This window comes from Capra hircus, chromosome 10 (genome assembly GCF_001704415.2).
Source record: "Capra hircus breed San Clemente chromosome 10, ASM170441v1, whole genome shotgun sequence".
In the NCBI taxonomy this organism is placed as follows: Eukaryota; Metazoa; Chordata; class Mammalia; order Artiodactyla; family Bovidae; genus Capra; species Capra hircus.
The window spans coordinates 82,155,532-82,172,451 of NC_030817.1; the positions used below are offsets into that span (position 1 = coordinate 82,155,532).

The 16,920-nt window shown below is 45.0% G+C and overlaps 1 protein-coding gene across 1 annotated transcript in view; it reads left to right on the forward strand.

The window, feature by feature from the left end:
• Nucleotides 8,715–16,920, forward strand: part of CELF6 (CUGBP, Elav-like family member 6) — a 30,061-nt gene continuing 21,855 nt past the window's right edge. Inside the window, exons 1-2 of the mRNA XM_018053547.1 lie at nt 8,715–8,976; nt 12,768–12,850. Of these exons, the coding sequence (XP_017909036.1) occupies nt 8,715–8,976; nt 12,768–12,850 (345 nt within the window). The remainder of the gene's footprint in view (nt 8,977–12,767; nt 12,851–16,920) is intronic.

The window sequence follows — 16,920 nt, forward strand, 5'->3', positions numbered from 1 at the left end:
CCTTGATTCATGGACCTGACATTCCAGGTTCCTATGCAATATTGCTCTTTACAGCATTGGATCTTGCTTCTATCACCAGTCACATCCACAACTGGGTATTGTTTTTGCTTTGGCTCCATCCCTTCATTCTTTCTGGAGTTATTTCTCCACTGATCTCCAGTAGCATATTGGGCACCTAATGACTTGGGGAGTTCCTCTTTTGGTATCCTATCATTTTGCCTTTTCATACTGTTCATGGTATTCTCAAGGCAAGAATACTGAAGTGGCTTGCCATTCCCTTCTCCAGTGGACCACACTCTGTCAGACCTCTCCACCATGACCCGCCCGTCTTGGGTTGCCCCATGGGCGTGGCTTGGTTTCATCGAGTTAGACAAGGCTGTGGTTCTAGTGTGATTAGATTGACTAGTTTTCTGAGTATGGTTTCAGTGTGTCTGCCCTCTGATGCCCTCTTGCAACACCTATCATCTTACTTGGGTTTCTCTTACCTTAGGCATGGGGTATCTCTTCACGGCTGCTCCAGCAAAGCACAGCCGCTGCGCCTTACCTTGGACGAGGGGTATCTCCTTACCGCCCCCGTTCCTGACCTTCAATGTGGGATAGCTCCTCTAGGCCCTCCTGCACCTGCGCAGCCACTACTCCTCAGGATGCTATTCCCGGCCACTGGCCCTGGCCTCGGGCGTGTGTAGCTCCTCCCAGCTGCCGCCCCTGGCCTCGGGCTCAGGGTGGCTCCTCAGTTAAAAAACTAAAAATAGAGTTGCCCTGCTGCTACTGCTGCTAAGTCGCTTCAGTCGTGTCCGACTTTGTGTGATCCCATAGACAGCAGCCAACTAGGCTCTGCCATCTCTGGGATTCTCCAAGCAAGAACACTGGAGTGGGTTGCCATTTCCTTCTCCAATGCAGGAAAGTGAAAAGTGAAAGTGAAGTTGCTCAGTCACGTCCGACTCTTTGCAAGCCCTCGAATTGTAGCCTACCAGGCTCCTCTGTCCATGGGATTTTCCAGGCAAGAGTACTGGAGTGGGGTGCCATTGCCTTCTCCTAGAGTTGCCTTATGATCTAGCAATTCTACTCCTGAGCATATATCCAGAGAAAACTCTAATTTGAAGAGATACATGGAGCCCAGTGTTCATAACAGCACTATTTAAAATAGCCAAGACATGGAAGTAAACTAAATGCCTATCAACAGATGAATGGATAAAGAAGATGTGGGATATGTTAATGTATATACAATGGAATACTACTCATCCATAAGAAAGAAGGAAATAACACCATTTGCAGCAATATGGATGGACCTAGAGATTATTATTCTAAGTGATGTAAGTCAAAAAGAGAAAGACAAATACCATATGATATCACTTAAATGTAGAATCTAAAATATGATACAAATGAATTTATTTTCCAAATAGAAACAGATTCACAGACATAGAAAACAAACTTATGGTTACCAAAAGGAAAGGGGATGGGGAGGATAAACTAGGAGTTTGGGATTAGCAGATACAAACTACTATATGTGAAATAGAGAAATGGTAAGGCCCTTCTTTATAGCACAGGGAACTATATTAAATATACTGTAATAAGCCATAATGGAAAAATATGAAAAGAATATACATATATAAATGAATAACTGAATCACTTTTCCTTATACCAAAAACAACACAACATTGTAAATATATATATATGTCGTATATAACACAACATTGTAAATCAACTATACTTCAATAAAAAATGAGAAAGAAGGGGACCATTACATAATGATAAAGAAGCTAATTCTCCAAGAAGACAGAATCTTTAAAGTGTATGCCCTAACGACAGAGTATACATGAGAGAAACATATATGAGGGGAAAACTCATAAAACTACAAGGAGAAAGAGACAAATCCACTACTCAGCAGGTGAAAATTAATACTGACATAACTGAACTGAGCAGCACCATGAGTGAGCTGAATCTATACATTCCTCTCGAGTTCACGTGGAACTTTCACCAAGATACACCACATTTTGGGACATGAAACACACCTTAATAGATATTAAAAGACTGAAGTCATAAGATATATGCTCTGAGACCACAATGGAATTAAGCTAGAATAACAGAAAAATAGCCAGAAAGTCCCCAAATATTTGAAAATTAAATAACATACTTCTGAATAACACCTGGCTTAAAAAAATCTCAAGAAAAAATTAAAAAATTTTTTAAATGAAATGAATATGAAAACCCAATTATAATTTGTGAGATGCAGTAAAAACACTGTAGAAATGTATGGCATTAAGTGTGTATATTTAAAAAGAAATATCTAAAATCAATAATCTAAGTTTTCCTTAAGAAACTAGAAACAAATAAAATCCTATATAAGCAGAAAAAGGAAATAATAAAAATTAGAGCAGGAACCAATAAAATTGAAAAATGGAAATAGAGAAAATCAGCAAAAGCTTTTTTCAAAAGATCAATGAAATCAATAAACCTCTAGCCAAGCTAACCAATGAAAAAGGAGATAGCAATTACTTGTATCAGAAATGAAAGAGGGGTCATCACTATTGATTCTCATGGACATTAAAAAATAAAGGCAGGAGGGATGGGTTTAATCCCTGGTGTGGGAACTAAGACCCCACATGCTGCATGGTATGGTCAAAAGAGGAATAAGTAAAAAATAAACTAAAAACTTGAAACGATGAAAATATAGGTAAATATGGTAGGTTTTACTGTTCCTCTGGGTTTTCCAAGAGGAAATTGTTTTTGAATAATATTGATGTGGTTTCCAAAGTGTATGGAAGACATAGTTATGACAATTATACATGAGGGAAGATAAAAGGAATTATGGCTTCCCTGGTGGCTCAGATAGTATAAAGAAAATGCCTGCAATGTGGGAGACCCAGGTTTGATCCCTGGGTTGGGAAGATCCCCTGGAGAAGGGAATGGCTGCCCACTCCAGTATTCTTGCCTGGAAAACCCCATGCACAGAGGAGCCTGGTGGGCTACAGTCCATGGAATCACAAAGAGTTGGACACAACTGAGTGACTAACACACACAAAGGGACTTAAAGGTAGGTAGATTTTCTATACTTCACTTGAACTGGTAAAATGTCAATACAAGTAAACTTTGATGTGTATTTACAGTGTACCTAAACAAGGAACAATTAATCCTAAGGAAGACTGAAAAAAGAAAATAGAGAAATGAAGAACAGAGGGAACAAAAAGAAGACAGAAAATTAAGTGGCAGATTTAAAACCCTAGTATATCGATAGCTATATTAAATGTAAATGGTCTAAATACAACAATTAAAAGACAAAAATTGATTACGTAAATTTTAAAAGCAGAGACATTACTTTGCCAACAAAGGTCCGTCTAGTCAAGGCTATGGTTTTTCCAGTGGTCAAGTATAGATGCGAGAGTTGAACTGTGAAGAAGGCTGAGTGCTGAAGAATTGATGCTTTTGAACTGTGGTGTTGGAGAAGACTCTTGAGAGTCCCTTGGACTGCAAGGAGATCCAACCAGTCCATTCTGAAGGAGATCAGCCCTGGGATTTCTTTGGAAGGAATGAAGCTAAAGCTGAAACTCCAGTACTTTGGCCACCTCATGTGAAGAGTTGACTCACTGGAAAAGACTCTGATGCTGGGAGGGATTGGGGGCAGGAGGAGAAGGGGACGACAGAGGATGAGATGGCTGGATGGCATCACTAACTTGATGGACGTGAGTCTGAGTGAACTCCTGGAGTTGGTGATGGACAGCGAGGCCTGGCGTGCTGCGATTCATGGGGTTGCAAAGAGTTGGACACGACTGAGTGACTGAACTGAACTGAAATTTTAAAAATAACCCAACTGTCAGGGGACATTAAACTTTAAGGGATCCAATATGTTCTTCTTTTGTGTGCTGTTTCTCAAGGACTCACTATTCCTTATCAGTTCCTGGAAAACAGGAGTGAGCATGAGCTGCACGCAGTTCTCAGGACTGAGATCATGAGAAGGGGCACCTGCTTGGATTCCTTTCAGTAACTCGCTTCAGTGACTCCCTTCAGTGACCTTACTCCAGTGAAATTTATTCAGTTATGCCCCTCTTACTCAGGGTATGAATGCTTTCTGGCCCTTTGAAGATTGTTATTTGCTTGGCTTTGTTTTTGCTCAATTTTTTTTTACTGCCTAAAGCTGCCTTGTATGAAGATATATAAACATGTTTTTCTGCAAATAAAGCACCCTTGTTTCACTTGAGACTTGGGTCGCCTGCATCCTTCTCGTCAACTTCAGTCCCTAGGTCCCAGTCTACAAAGACCGTGACACCCAACCATATCCTGTCACGTCAGATATAACAGGATAAGTAGGTTGAAAAAAAAGGATAGAGAATGATATACTATGTAAACATTAACCAACAATAAATCAAGCATGGCTATATTAGTGTCAGATAAAGCAGATCTCAAAGTAAGAAACTTGTCAAGAACAGAGAATGACATTTAGTTCAGCTCAGTTGTTCAGTTGCGTCCAGCTTTTTGCAACCCCATGGATTCCAAGAGGCCAGGATTCCCTGTCCCTCATCAACTCTTGGAGCTTGCTCAAACTCATGTCCATTGAGTCAGTGATGCCATCCAACCATCTCATCCTCTGTCATCTCCCTCTCCTCTTGCCTTCAATCTTTCCCAGAATCAGGGTCTTTTCCAATGAGTCAGTTCTTCACATCAGGTGGCCAAAGTATTGGAGTTTCAGCTTCAACATCAGTCCTTCCAGTGAATATTCAGGACTGATTTCCCTTAGAATTGACTGCTTTGATCTCCTTGCAGTCCAAGGGACTCTCAAGTCTTCTCCAACACCACAGGTAAAAAGCATTTATTCTTCTGCACTCAGCTTTCTTTACAGTCCAACTCTCACATCCATACATGACTACTGGAAAAACCATAGCTTTGATGAGACAGACCTTTGTTGGCAAAGTAATGTCTCTGCTTTTTAATATGTCATAGCTTTTCTTCCAAGGAGCAAGCATCTTTTAATTTCATGCCTGCAGTCACCATCTGCAGTGATTTTGGAGCCCCCCAAAATAAAGTCTGACACTGTTTCCATTGTGTCCCCATCTATTTGCCGTGAAGTGATGGGACCGGATGCCATGATCCTAGTTTTCTGAATGTTGGGTTTTAAGCCAATTTCTTCACTCTCCTCTTTCACTTCCATCAAGAGGCTCTTTAGTTCTTCATTTTCTGACATAAGGGTGGTGTCATCTGCATATCTGAGGTTATTGATATGTCTCCTGGAAATCTTGATTCCAGCTTGTGCTTCATCCAGCCTGGCATTTCACATGATGTACTCTGCATACAAGTTAAACAAGCAAGGTGACAATATACAGCCTTGACATACTGCTTTCCCAATTTGGAATTAGTCTGTTGTTCCATGTCCAGTTCTAACTATTGTTTATTGACCTGCATACAGATTTCTCAGGAGGTAGGTAAGGTGTCTAGTATTCCCATCTCTTTCAGAATTTTCCACAGTTTATAGTGATCCACATAGTCAAAGGCTTTGGCATAGTCAATAAAACAGAAGTAGATGTTTTTCTGGAACTCTCTTGCTTTTTCGATGATCCAGTGGATGTTGGCAATTTGATCTCTGGTTCCTCTGCCTTTTCTAAATCCAGCTTGAACATCTGGAAGTTCTCAGTTTGCATACTGTTGAAGCCTGGCTTGGAGAATTTTGAGCATTACTTTGCTAGCGTATGAGATGAGTGCAATTGTACAATAGTTTGAACATTCTTTGGCACTGCCTTTCTTTGGGATTGGAATGAAAATTGACCTTTTCCAGTCCTGTGGCTACTGCTGAGTTTTCCAAATTTGCTGGTATATTGAGCGCAGCACTTTCACAGCATTATCTTTTAGGATTTGAAATAGCTCAACTGGAATTCCATCATTTCCACTAGCTTTGTTTGTAGTGATGCTTCCTAAGGCCCACTTGACTTTGCATTCCAGGATGTCTGGCTCTGGGTGAGTGATCACATCATTGTGGTTATCTGGATCATGAAGATCTTTTTTGTATAGTTCTTCTGTGTATTGTTGCCACCTCCTCTTAGTATCTTCTGCTTCTGTTAGGTCCATACCATTTCTGTCCTTTATTATGCATGAAATGGTCCCTTGGAATCTCTTATTTTCTGGAAGAGATCTCTAGTTTTCCCCACTCTGTTGTTTTTCTCTATTTCTTTGCATTGATCACTGAGGAACACTTTCTTATCTCTCCTGGCTATTCTTTGGAACTCTGCATTCAAATGGGTATATCTTTCCTTTTCTCCTTTGCCTTTAGCTTCTCTTCTTTTCTCAGCTATTTGTAAGGCCTCCTCAGACAACCATGTTGCCTTTTTGCATTTCTTTTTCTTGGGGATGGTCTTGATCACTGCCTTCTGTGCAATGTCATGAACTTCCATCCATAGTTCTGAGAGACATAGGCACTCATGAACTCTCTGTCTCTCAGATCTAATCCCTTGAATCTATTTGTCACTTCCACTGTATAATCATAAAGGGATTTGATTTAGGTCATACCTGAATGGTCTAGTAGTTTTCCCTACGTTCTTCAATTTAAGTCTGAATTTGGCAATAAGGAGTTCATGGTCTGAGCCACAGTCAGCTCCTAGTCTTGTTTTTCCTGACTGTATAGTGCTTCTCCATCTTTGGCTGCAAAGAATATAATCATTGACATTACATAATGATAAAAGAGTCACTCCACCAGAAAGGCATAGCAATCCTAAATGTGTATGTACCAACCAAGAGAACTGCAACATATGTGAAGCAAAAACTAATAGAACTGGAAGGAGAAATAAATTCACAGTTAGAGTTGTAGACTTAAACTTTTGAGAGAGACTTACCCCTCTCTCAACAGTTGAGAAAACAAGTAGACATAAAGTCAGCAGAGATAGAGAACTCAACACCACCATCAACCAACAGGATCTAATCAGCATTTACAGAACACTCCATCCAGTTACAGCAGAATATACTGTTGAAAATATTCTTTTCAGTCACCAACGAAGCATTTACCAAGATAGATCATATTCTGAGGATCACAAAACCTTAACAAATGTAAAATAACTGAAATTGTACAGAGTATGTTCTCAAACTAGAAGTCCATAAAAGAGAGACAACAGGAAAATTCTCCAAACAGTTGAAAACTGAAAAAATAGACTTATAGAGAAAGTTTCAAAGAAATTTGCAAAAATACATCAAGCTCAGTGAAACAAATATTCTGGTAACCATTCAATAATCAGGTAATTACAAGGAATATCTTGCTAAAAGTAAAAAAAAATTTTTTTTAATTTTTATTTCTGAATTTTAATATTGTAACATTTTTGTTGATTCCAGTTGCTACTTCTGCTCTTGAACAGTCATCAATGAAGACAGATTAGCAATGTTAATGAAAGAAGGCAAGAAAAAATTATGAAATAAACATATCTTATGAATTATTTATCTTTATTGTACTACTTGTGTCCAAATATCACTGACCCGTCAAGAGAATACTCAGACATAAGCAAGCGCAATAAAAATTCCATCAGCTTTGATATTGCCAACTTTCCATCATATAAAAGCAATTTTACACATATTTTTTATTTTTATTATGGAGTATTTGCAGAAATAAGAAATAAACATATTTTATTTAACAACTTGTAACTTGATTTATATCTTTTAAATATTTAGACACACAGTATGTGTATTTTCATTTCTTCTTTTGCCCTGGCCCCAGCAGATGTTAGGGATCGGCTTGGTCCTAACCTCCTTGACCCTCAGACCCTCAGCTTCCTTTTCTGGAAAAAAAGGATAACACTCGTGAGCTCACAGTATCAGGATGAACTAGGTGCGTGAGCAAATATGGCTATATAAGTTCCCTCACTCTCCTGAGGAGGAATTCATGTTCCAGGAGTGTTTTGGAGTTTTTGTTTTGTCTTTCTTTAAAATTTTATTTTTAGTTTTTGTGGGATCCGTGGGAGACGAATGTTTTTGAGTCTCGTGCGTAAGGCAGTTGTTGAGGAGAGAGCTGTGTGATAGGCGGGGTGGGATCTGCTCCGAGGACTGGCTTCGGTAGTGGGAATGGAGAAGAGGAATCCCCATCCACCCCCGCAGGAAACGCTCCAGTGATTGGAGGTGTGTGCCTGTGTGTGCTGGTGTGTGAGGAGAGGGGTTAGCTCTGACTCCCTCAGACATTACCACGCATGACAAAGCTACTTCCCCTCACGCAGCCCAAGGCGCACACGCACGATCCACGGCCACGCCCGCACATACTCTACAGACACAGGGCATCCTAGGGTCCGGTTGCCATGGCGAGAAGGAAGGAGCGCTAGAGCCCAGCCGCCCCTCCCGCCCCCGGCCGAACCCGGTCAACTCCATCTCTGATTGGCCGTTGCTTCCTCATTATGCAAATCATTTGCGTAGACCAGGCGGCCAGCTGCCCTTACGTCATCAAACACAGGGGCTGGGGCTCGGGGCTCAGCTCCGGGAGAGCTCGGGCGGGAGCCCAGAGAGCGCCGCGCGGGGACCTCAAGCCAGACCCCAGCGTCCCGCCGCTTCGGCCGGGCCTGCCCCGCCCCCTGCCCCGCCCCCTTCCAGCCTGCCCCACCCTTTCTACGCCCCTCCACCCGGACCCCGCCCCCTGTGCAGCCTCCCCCCCTGCCCTCTCCGCCTGGGTCCCGCCCCCTCCCCCCCGGCCCCCTCCACCGGTCCAGGGAGGGGACGGCGGGACAGGCGGGGACCGGCGGGAGGGCGGACCGGGCGGGGATATGGCCGCGGCGCCCGGAGGGTCTGCGCCGCCCGCCGGCCCCGGCCCGCGCCTGGGTTTCAGCACCGCGGACAGCGGCATCGGCATGAGCGGGCTAAACCCGGGTCCTGCCGTGCCCATGAAGGACCACGACGCCATCAAGCTTTTCGTGGGGCAGATCCCGCGGGGCTTGGACGAGCAGGACCTCAAGCCGCTGTTCGAGGAGTTCGGCCGCATCTACGAGCTGACGGTGCTGAAGGACCGGCTCACCGGCCTCCACAAAGGTGCGCGGGGTCAGCCCAGCCCAGCCCTGCCCAGCCCTGCCCAGCCCAGCCCCAATCCGATCAGAGTGAGGCCCAGCCCAAATCCCAGCCTCAACTGCAGCCCCAACCCAAGCCCTACCTAGAGCCTGTCCAACACCAGTCCAGTACCAGCCCACTTCAGCCCAATCTTTCTCCCGGATCACAGAACCCTCAACGCAGAATTTTCTGACACCCTCCTTCTTTCTGATCATCACTCCGGCCCCCTGACGTGTTCTCTATTCTAACCTCAAACTCCCTACCCCTCGGCTCTCACACCCTAACAGTCTCCGCCTTTCAGCTGGACTTCCCTCCATCTTTCCCATCAGACAGCCCAAATCTAGGAATTTGGGAACTTATTCCACCTTCTAAGTCTCTGACACCCTCAGTCTCCCAAACCCTGGACCCAATCATTCCTGAATCACCACCCACCACCCCCAACCTGGTGCCAGCCCATTCAGGGATAACCATATTTACACACATTTTGGACTTGCACCCTTCATTCTTGCCTCCAAGACCTGGCAACATCTGGAGCCTTTTTTTGATTCAGATTGCCAACCTAAAATCCCACAGACCCAAACTGTCACCTTCTTCAGAATTCAGGCCCATCTAAATCACAAAATCCAATTCCCTTCCCAGGAGGCTCTTAGCACCAAATTCCACCTTCTTGCTTAGGAATAGCCCCAGTCTCTCCATTCCCATCCAGAACCCCAACACTATCTTCTTCTGATCTGAGTCCAGGACTCTGACCTCAGCAGGAACTCCAGCCATCTGTGCTCCCTCATCCCCCACATCTCAGGTGTCCTCTCAGCTGAACCCACACTTCTTTTACCCTCTAATCTCCTCACTCCCGTGCCACATATTTGTCCCTTCCCAATCCTCTTTATGGCCTCCCAATCCTCTTTATGGCTTTCCCTTCCTCACAAGCTGGTCCTAGACCAGAACCTGTGGACCAGAGCTTCAGGGTGGGTCAAGTTGAAGAGGCAGAAAGTGGTCTTCTCCCAGGCCCTGTTCAAAAGACAGGCACCATGGTCCTGTCCTGCCACACATCTTTCTTCCTGTAGGGAGAGGGAGGAGGCTTGTTTACATGCAGAAAAGTCTGTCCAGGCTGGGCTGGAGTAAGATGGCCAGAGTCACATGTTATACATGGGCACGGGAAGGAAATTATTTGAGAAGAATCACCTTTTTATCTCCCCACCTTCACCATGCTGTAGTTTCAGGATTTGTGGAGTAGGGGAGGGTCTCCAACTATCCTCCATGATCTTTCCAGGAGAGAAGTGGTGGGCCCTGGGTAACAGCTACATGTATTTTCCTAAGGGCTGAGAGCTGGAATCAGGCTGCCACCTTTTCAACTCAGAGGCTTTGGGGAGTTCCTAGGCACACTAATGTAGGAGTTTCAGGTATATGCCCATAGAGGATCCGGGACCAGCTATGTAGCAGTGCATCTTAAACCCTTTGGAGTGGGGTCATTTTTAAAGAGGCATGAAACCACAAGACCATACCACCCAGATCCCTTCTAATGCAGTCCAGTTGCCCAACTGCCAGTCCATCCATAGCAACTTATGGTCTTATTTTTTAGACATTTATTTCAGTATGTAAGTACAAGCTGGTCTTGCTGAGCAATCTGTGTAGTAAAGGAAGTGTATAGATTATCTTTAATTCTCACTCTTCTCACTCAAACACCATCAGAGTCTCTGAACTGTTCCCTAATCCTTTCTCTCTCTCCACTTAGTTCTAATTCTTCCTGGTTTTTTTTTTTTCCATTCATCTGTCCCTCAAGCCATGCGTCTCTATCTTTTTATCCTTCCATTCTTCCACTCCCTGTCCACACAGGGCTCCTTTTGGCAGCAACTAGGCCCTTGAGCCTTTCAGACAGGGCCCCAGCCCTGCTCAGTTCTGACGTCAGCTAATATGGTTTGGTGGTGGAAGATGGAGCAGGGATGTAAGCGGAATCAGGTTTTGGTGATTTTTTTCCCCAAATCAAGCCACAACTCTTGAAGGCAAGGTTACTTTGCAAGGTCAATGGGGAGGGTCTCCCAATCAACATATTCTCCACCTTCTCCCCAGCAACAGTGACGTCCAAAAGCCAGAGTGACTCATTTTCTTTTAGATGGCTGAATACTGAAGGGGGCAGCCACAGTGCTTTGAAAACAAGCTCAGCCTAGAAATTGGAGATTCCAAACCCTGTGCTACCACTGGCATACTTTCTGGGCATCAATTTTCCTATTGATATGATAAGTGGTTGTTCCAGGAGTTCTCTAAGGTCTCTTTAACCCAGTGAATGGCAGGTATCTGCCCACCTTAAGAGGACAGCCACATAGAAGACAATGGATAAAATGTTCCCATTTGCCTTTGCAGTCTGCTGAGGTCTAAGTGGCAAACTGCACCAAGCTCCTAATGGTTTCCCACATCCACTTTCTCTTCCTTTAGTCTTTCTCCTTCCTTTACTCAGAAGGCTCTTCTTGAAAACACAGACCTAATGTCACAACCCTGCTTAAAACCCTTTAGTGGCTCTCTACTGTTCTTAGGACAAAATTCAAAATCCAACCTGAAGTTAAAGATGAGCTGATCCCTGCATGCCTCTCTGGCCAATCTGCCCCCAGTTACCAACCTTCAACCATACTGGCCTTCCATCTGTTTCCCCAACACACTGAATTCTTCACTCAGTCCTCATATGTACTGTTCTCTCTGCTTGAAATAATCACTACCCTTTCCATCACCTTGTTAACCCCCCTTTGTTATTGAGAGCTCAGTGTGTTCTCTGAGACATTCATTCCTCAATTGTGTGGACTTAGATACGTCTCCCTCATGATCCTTGACACGATTCCCATGAGGGCAGGAAATGTGTCTGTCTTGTTACCACTTTACCTTCAAGCCATCATAATATACAAGAAGAAGTAAGTATTCAATAAATCTTTTCTGAGCAAGTGAGTGTTCAATGACTTTTGGAACGGAAGAAGTCTTGGCCCTATGCTTCCTAGCAGGCTACAGGTTCTGAGGCTGGACAAAGAGTGGGTAGGACTGAACCTTTGGTTCAACTTAGACTCCTTCTCTCCCCCTTTAACTACTCATTCTTTTAGAGAAGTCAGATTTTATGCCCCATCAGATTTGGGGCATAAAAACACTTTAAGAGGCCCTATCCTGCAGTCCTGGGAGGGTTGATAGATCAAGTACTTTGGATAGGACTGGAAGTCCCTAGAAGCTCCTCTCTATAGGATGTCCTTAAGCCAGTTCCATCTCCCAAGCCTCAAATCAATCCATTCCTTAGACTCAAACTAGGAGGAGGTATCAGGAAGGAGTTGTGGGGTCCTGGGCTTGGTTCCCAACCTTCTTCCTCCTCTTCTGTCTCCTCCCATCTGAAACTGAATTGGGAAGGAGTTGAGGCTGATTCTTAGAGACTTTAGGAGTATGAATCCAAAAAGGAAGGGGGAGGTTGGGGTTAAAGCTGAAGGCAAAGCCGCTTAGGGAGTTTTAACCCCAACAGGATTTATGGTTGGCGTGGGGAGGGGAGATGTGGGATTGCATGAATATGTGATTGGGTGTGGGTGCACATGTTCCCTAGGCAAAAGGCCAGGAGCGAGTGAGGGAGCCAGAGTCTGTGACATGGGCGCATGAAGATCCTCCGTTCAGAGAAGGTGGGAGGCAGAGAAGCTTCTCAGAAGCAGTACCCTTGTTGAAAGGAGAATGGCCTTGAGTTTGTCAGTGTAATAGGGTCTTTCCAGGAAGAGTATCTGGGGGTTTCAGGAAGCCCCCTGAGCCAGCCTCTTCCTCCCCAGGCTGTGCCTTCCTCACCTACTGCGCCCGGGACTCTGCTCTCAAGGCTCAGAGTGCACTGCACGAGCAGAAGACCCTGCCAGGGGTAAGTCCACCAGGGCTGGGGGGGTGGGAACCACCTCCGGCTGGGAACATGCCCTACGTGCTTGCCAAAGCAGCATGTGGTGGCTGGGCTGGGATCAGGAACTAGAAGAGTCATCTTCTGGCAGAGGACTTACCTGTACCCTTAACAGCTACACGTTATATGTTATATTCAGTCTTCTGGTCCAAAGAAATGGGCTTGAGACTCTTGGGCCAAGTGTACCATTCCCATCTTTTAGGAAAGGCATTACTCTTGTGAGCTATGCTAGAATCTGTCCATGTTGGCTAAAATCATGGCGTTAGGTGTCGTTTGTCACCGGTGTGAGCATATTTGAAGATCCACAGGGGAGAGGCTCTGCTGGGCTGGTACCCCATTTCTTCGAGTTCTGGGGTCCTTGATGATCCTCTTCCTGTAATGCTATTTTGGGTGTCTTGACTCACCAAGATTGCTTTCCTTCCACACCCCCAAACACTTAGCTCAAGGTTAAGGGAGACCTCATTCTACAGGGAGCTAGGCCACTGTACATCAGTGGCACTTGATAAGGCCTTGGCTAATGGCTAATCACTGGGCAGAAGACAAAGCAGGACCTCCTGCTGAAGGAAGAAAGTGGTGATTGTTAGGAACTAGTGTTCCTAACACTTGGTGAACTAGGGTTCACCAAGAGCAAGGGTGAACTAGGGTTCACCAAGAGCAAGTCATACTACACAGTTTCTCTTGTCCAAGGAGTGACATGTCTAGAGCAAGAATGCAATTGTCCTGGGCAGGCCAAACCTGGGAATATATCCAATTCCAGGCCTCAGGATTAAGAGGGTCATGAGCCGACCAGAAAGAGACTTGATGGTATAGGGACATAAAATATATTATGGAATGATAATTTGAAGAATCAGGGATATTTAGCTGGACAGGGTTTAGTGGGGGCTACAATAGGGAGACATCATAACATAATAATTACAAATACTAGTTTTTGAGTCTCACAGACTGGAGTTGAATCCCAGCTCTGCCATTTAGCATTTCTGTGTCTTCAGATACATTACTTAGACATTCGAGCTTCAATTCCTCACCTATAGGGAGTGAGTAATACTAACGCTTAGCTCACTGGACTATTGGGGGGATTAACTGAGGCTTAGCAAGTACCTGGCACAGAGTAAGATCTCAATACATATTACTGGTGGGGTGGGTACCCGCCTTCAGATCCTGAAGAAGGATTTGGTTTTCTATGGGTGTCCCCATAGGGCAGGACCAGGATCAGTGGGGTATAAAAACCAGCCACATTAATTTCAGCTCAGTGTAAAGAATTCATTTCTCATCATCAGAGCCCTCCAGCAACAAAACAAACTTTAGAGAATTCTCTGGTGATCTAATGGTTAGGACTCCACACTCACTGCTGGAGGTCCCTGGTTCAAGCCCTAGTTGAGGAACTAAAATCCTCCAAGCCGCCTAGTGCAATCAAAATATGAAAATTAAATTACATTATTTTAAAAAGACAAGCTTTACTTAGAGCTGATCAAGCTGTTAATGGGGTGTCAGGTCCTAGAACCAATCCTTGTAATTGAAGGAACTTGAGCCTGGCTCTTGAAGGCTCAGTGTCAAGTAACACCAATGTGGGCCTCCTGGATGACTCAGTGGTAAAGAACCAGACTGCAATGCAGGAGACCCGGGTTGAGTCCCTGGGTAGAGAATATCCCCTGGAGAAGGAAATGGCAACCCACTCCAGTATTCTTGCCTTGAGAATCCCATGGACAGAGGAGCCTGGAGGGGTACAGTCCATGGGGTCGCAAAGAGTCAGACAACACTTAGCAACTAAAGTCCACCACCACCACCACAACACCAACTTATCACCCTCACCAATCCTCTGTAGGCAGGCTCTGGAGCTAGACAGACCTGGGTGTCAATCCAGGACCTACCACTCACTAACTCTATGACCTTGGGCAAGTCTTTACCGCTCTAAGGCTAGCCTTCCCTCCTCTGTGAAATTGAGCTTGTAGGGCTGTTATAATAATTAAATAAACCAAGTCATATAAAGTGCAAACCTTGTAAGTATTCAGTACAGGTCAGCTGATGGTAGTAGTAGTAACAGCAGCATTACTAGGAGTGATAGTAGAAGTCATTATGGCTCCACCCTTGGGAGTAAATGACTTCTGTCGCTAGAATTAAGAGTCAGGGAGACAAGTGATAAGACTCCATATATGGGGAACATCATGGGAAAGGTGCAGAGACAAGAGGAACAGATGGGTGTGAAATGGGGCTGGGAGTGTAGAGGAGGGTCCCCACATAAGCACGGGCCAGACCGGAGAGAAGATCCACAGAGGGCAATGGTGGAAGGGGAAACTTTGAATCCCAGGGTGAAGGGTTTGGACTTTATCCTGAAAGCTAACAGAAGACACTGAAAAAACTAAGATGAAATCTGGGAGAACAAATCCCCCCCAGGGACTTCCCTGGTGGCCCAGTGGCTACGACTCTGTGCTCCCAATGCGGGGGATCCAGCAGAGGAGCATATAAGAAAGACACGGCACATATATACGATGGAATATCACTCAGCCATTAAAAAGAATGAAATAATGCTGTTTGCAGCGACATGGATGGACCTAGAGAGTGTCACACTGAGTGAAGGAAGTCAGACAGAGAAAGAGAAATATCATATGACATCCCTTATACGTGGAATCTAACAAGAAATGATATAAATGAACCTACAAAATAGAGACTGAAAAATTTAGAAAGTGAACAAATTTAGAAAGTGAACTTACGGTTGCCTGGGGAAAGGGATAGCTGGGACACACTACTATATTCAAAATGGATAATCAACAAGGACCTATTGTATAGCAAAACAAACAAACAAACAAAAAAAACTGCAGGGTATCTGGGTTTGATCCCTGGTCAGGGAACTACAGGGCTTCCCAGGTGGCACTAGTGGTCAAGAACCCACCTGCCAGTGCAGAAGCTGTCGGACACTCTGGTTCCATCCCTGGGTTGGGAAGATCCCCTGGAGGAAGGCCTGGCAACCCACTCCAATATTCTCGCCTGGAGAATCGAATGGACAGAGGAGTCTGGTGGGCTGCGGTCCAAAGGATCACAAAGAGTCGGACACAACTGACGCAACTTAGCATGCACACGCATGCAGGGAACTAGATTCTGAATACAACTAAGAATCCGTAGGCTGCAACTAAAGATCCCACATGCTGCAGCTAAAACCTGGGGTAGCCAAATAAAAAGATAATAAAGAAAAAAATCCCCTCCTCAACCAGCCACAGGGCTCCACAATTGAAGGGGTACCTGGTGGACTCTATTGAGCTGAGGACACCTGAGATCAGGACAGTGAGGCACTATGCTACTAGGGTGATTTCTGGGAAGGAAAAGAGAAATAATAACTAACACGTATTGATAGCGACAGTGTTCCTAGCACTTGACACGTTCAAAGTCATTTAATCCTCTATGAAGAAGGTATGGCATTCACATTTTATAGATGAGGAAATTGAGTCATGGAGAACAAGTGACTGCCCAAGGTCGGGTAGTTACTGATGGGAAGATCAGGGCTTTGAGCCTAGGTAGTCAGGCTCCAGAACTCATTCACTTAGCCACTGCACTGTTACCTGAGCCAGGCTGGTGGCAGACAGGGGTCAAAGGTTCTAGAGCAGATGATGACGGGCTACACCTGGCCCCTCTGACCCTGTCATCCTCAGGCTTCCAACATGGCCTGACTTCCTCTGATACTGCCAGGATTGGCTTGATTCACCCTCCTCAGCTTAACAAAGTGAAAATTAATATTTAATTATTCTCCTAAATGAAAATCGATGGCCTTGTTGGCTAGCCCCAGCATTGGCCGAGCCATCCATCTTTCCTCTGGGCCTGCCAGGGGCAGCAGCGGCTTTAGTCACCTGGCCTTGGGGCCCACCAGCATGGAGGGGGAAGGTGCCCAGCTTCCTATAGGCTCAGGGTCCTGGGCACACCTGCCACCTGCTGGAGAAGCAGAGATAAGACTTGAATCTGGGCTCCTGCAGGAGACAGTCACACTGTCACTGTGGGGTTAGGAAAAGCTGGGTCAAATTCAAAGAGAAAGCCTGAACCCCTAGGAGAAA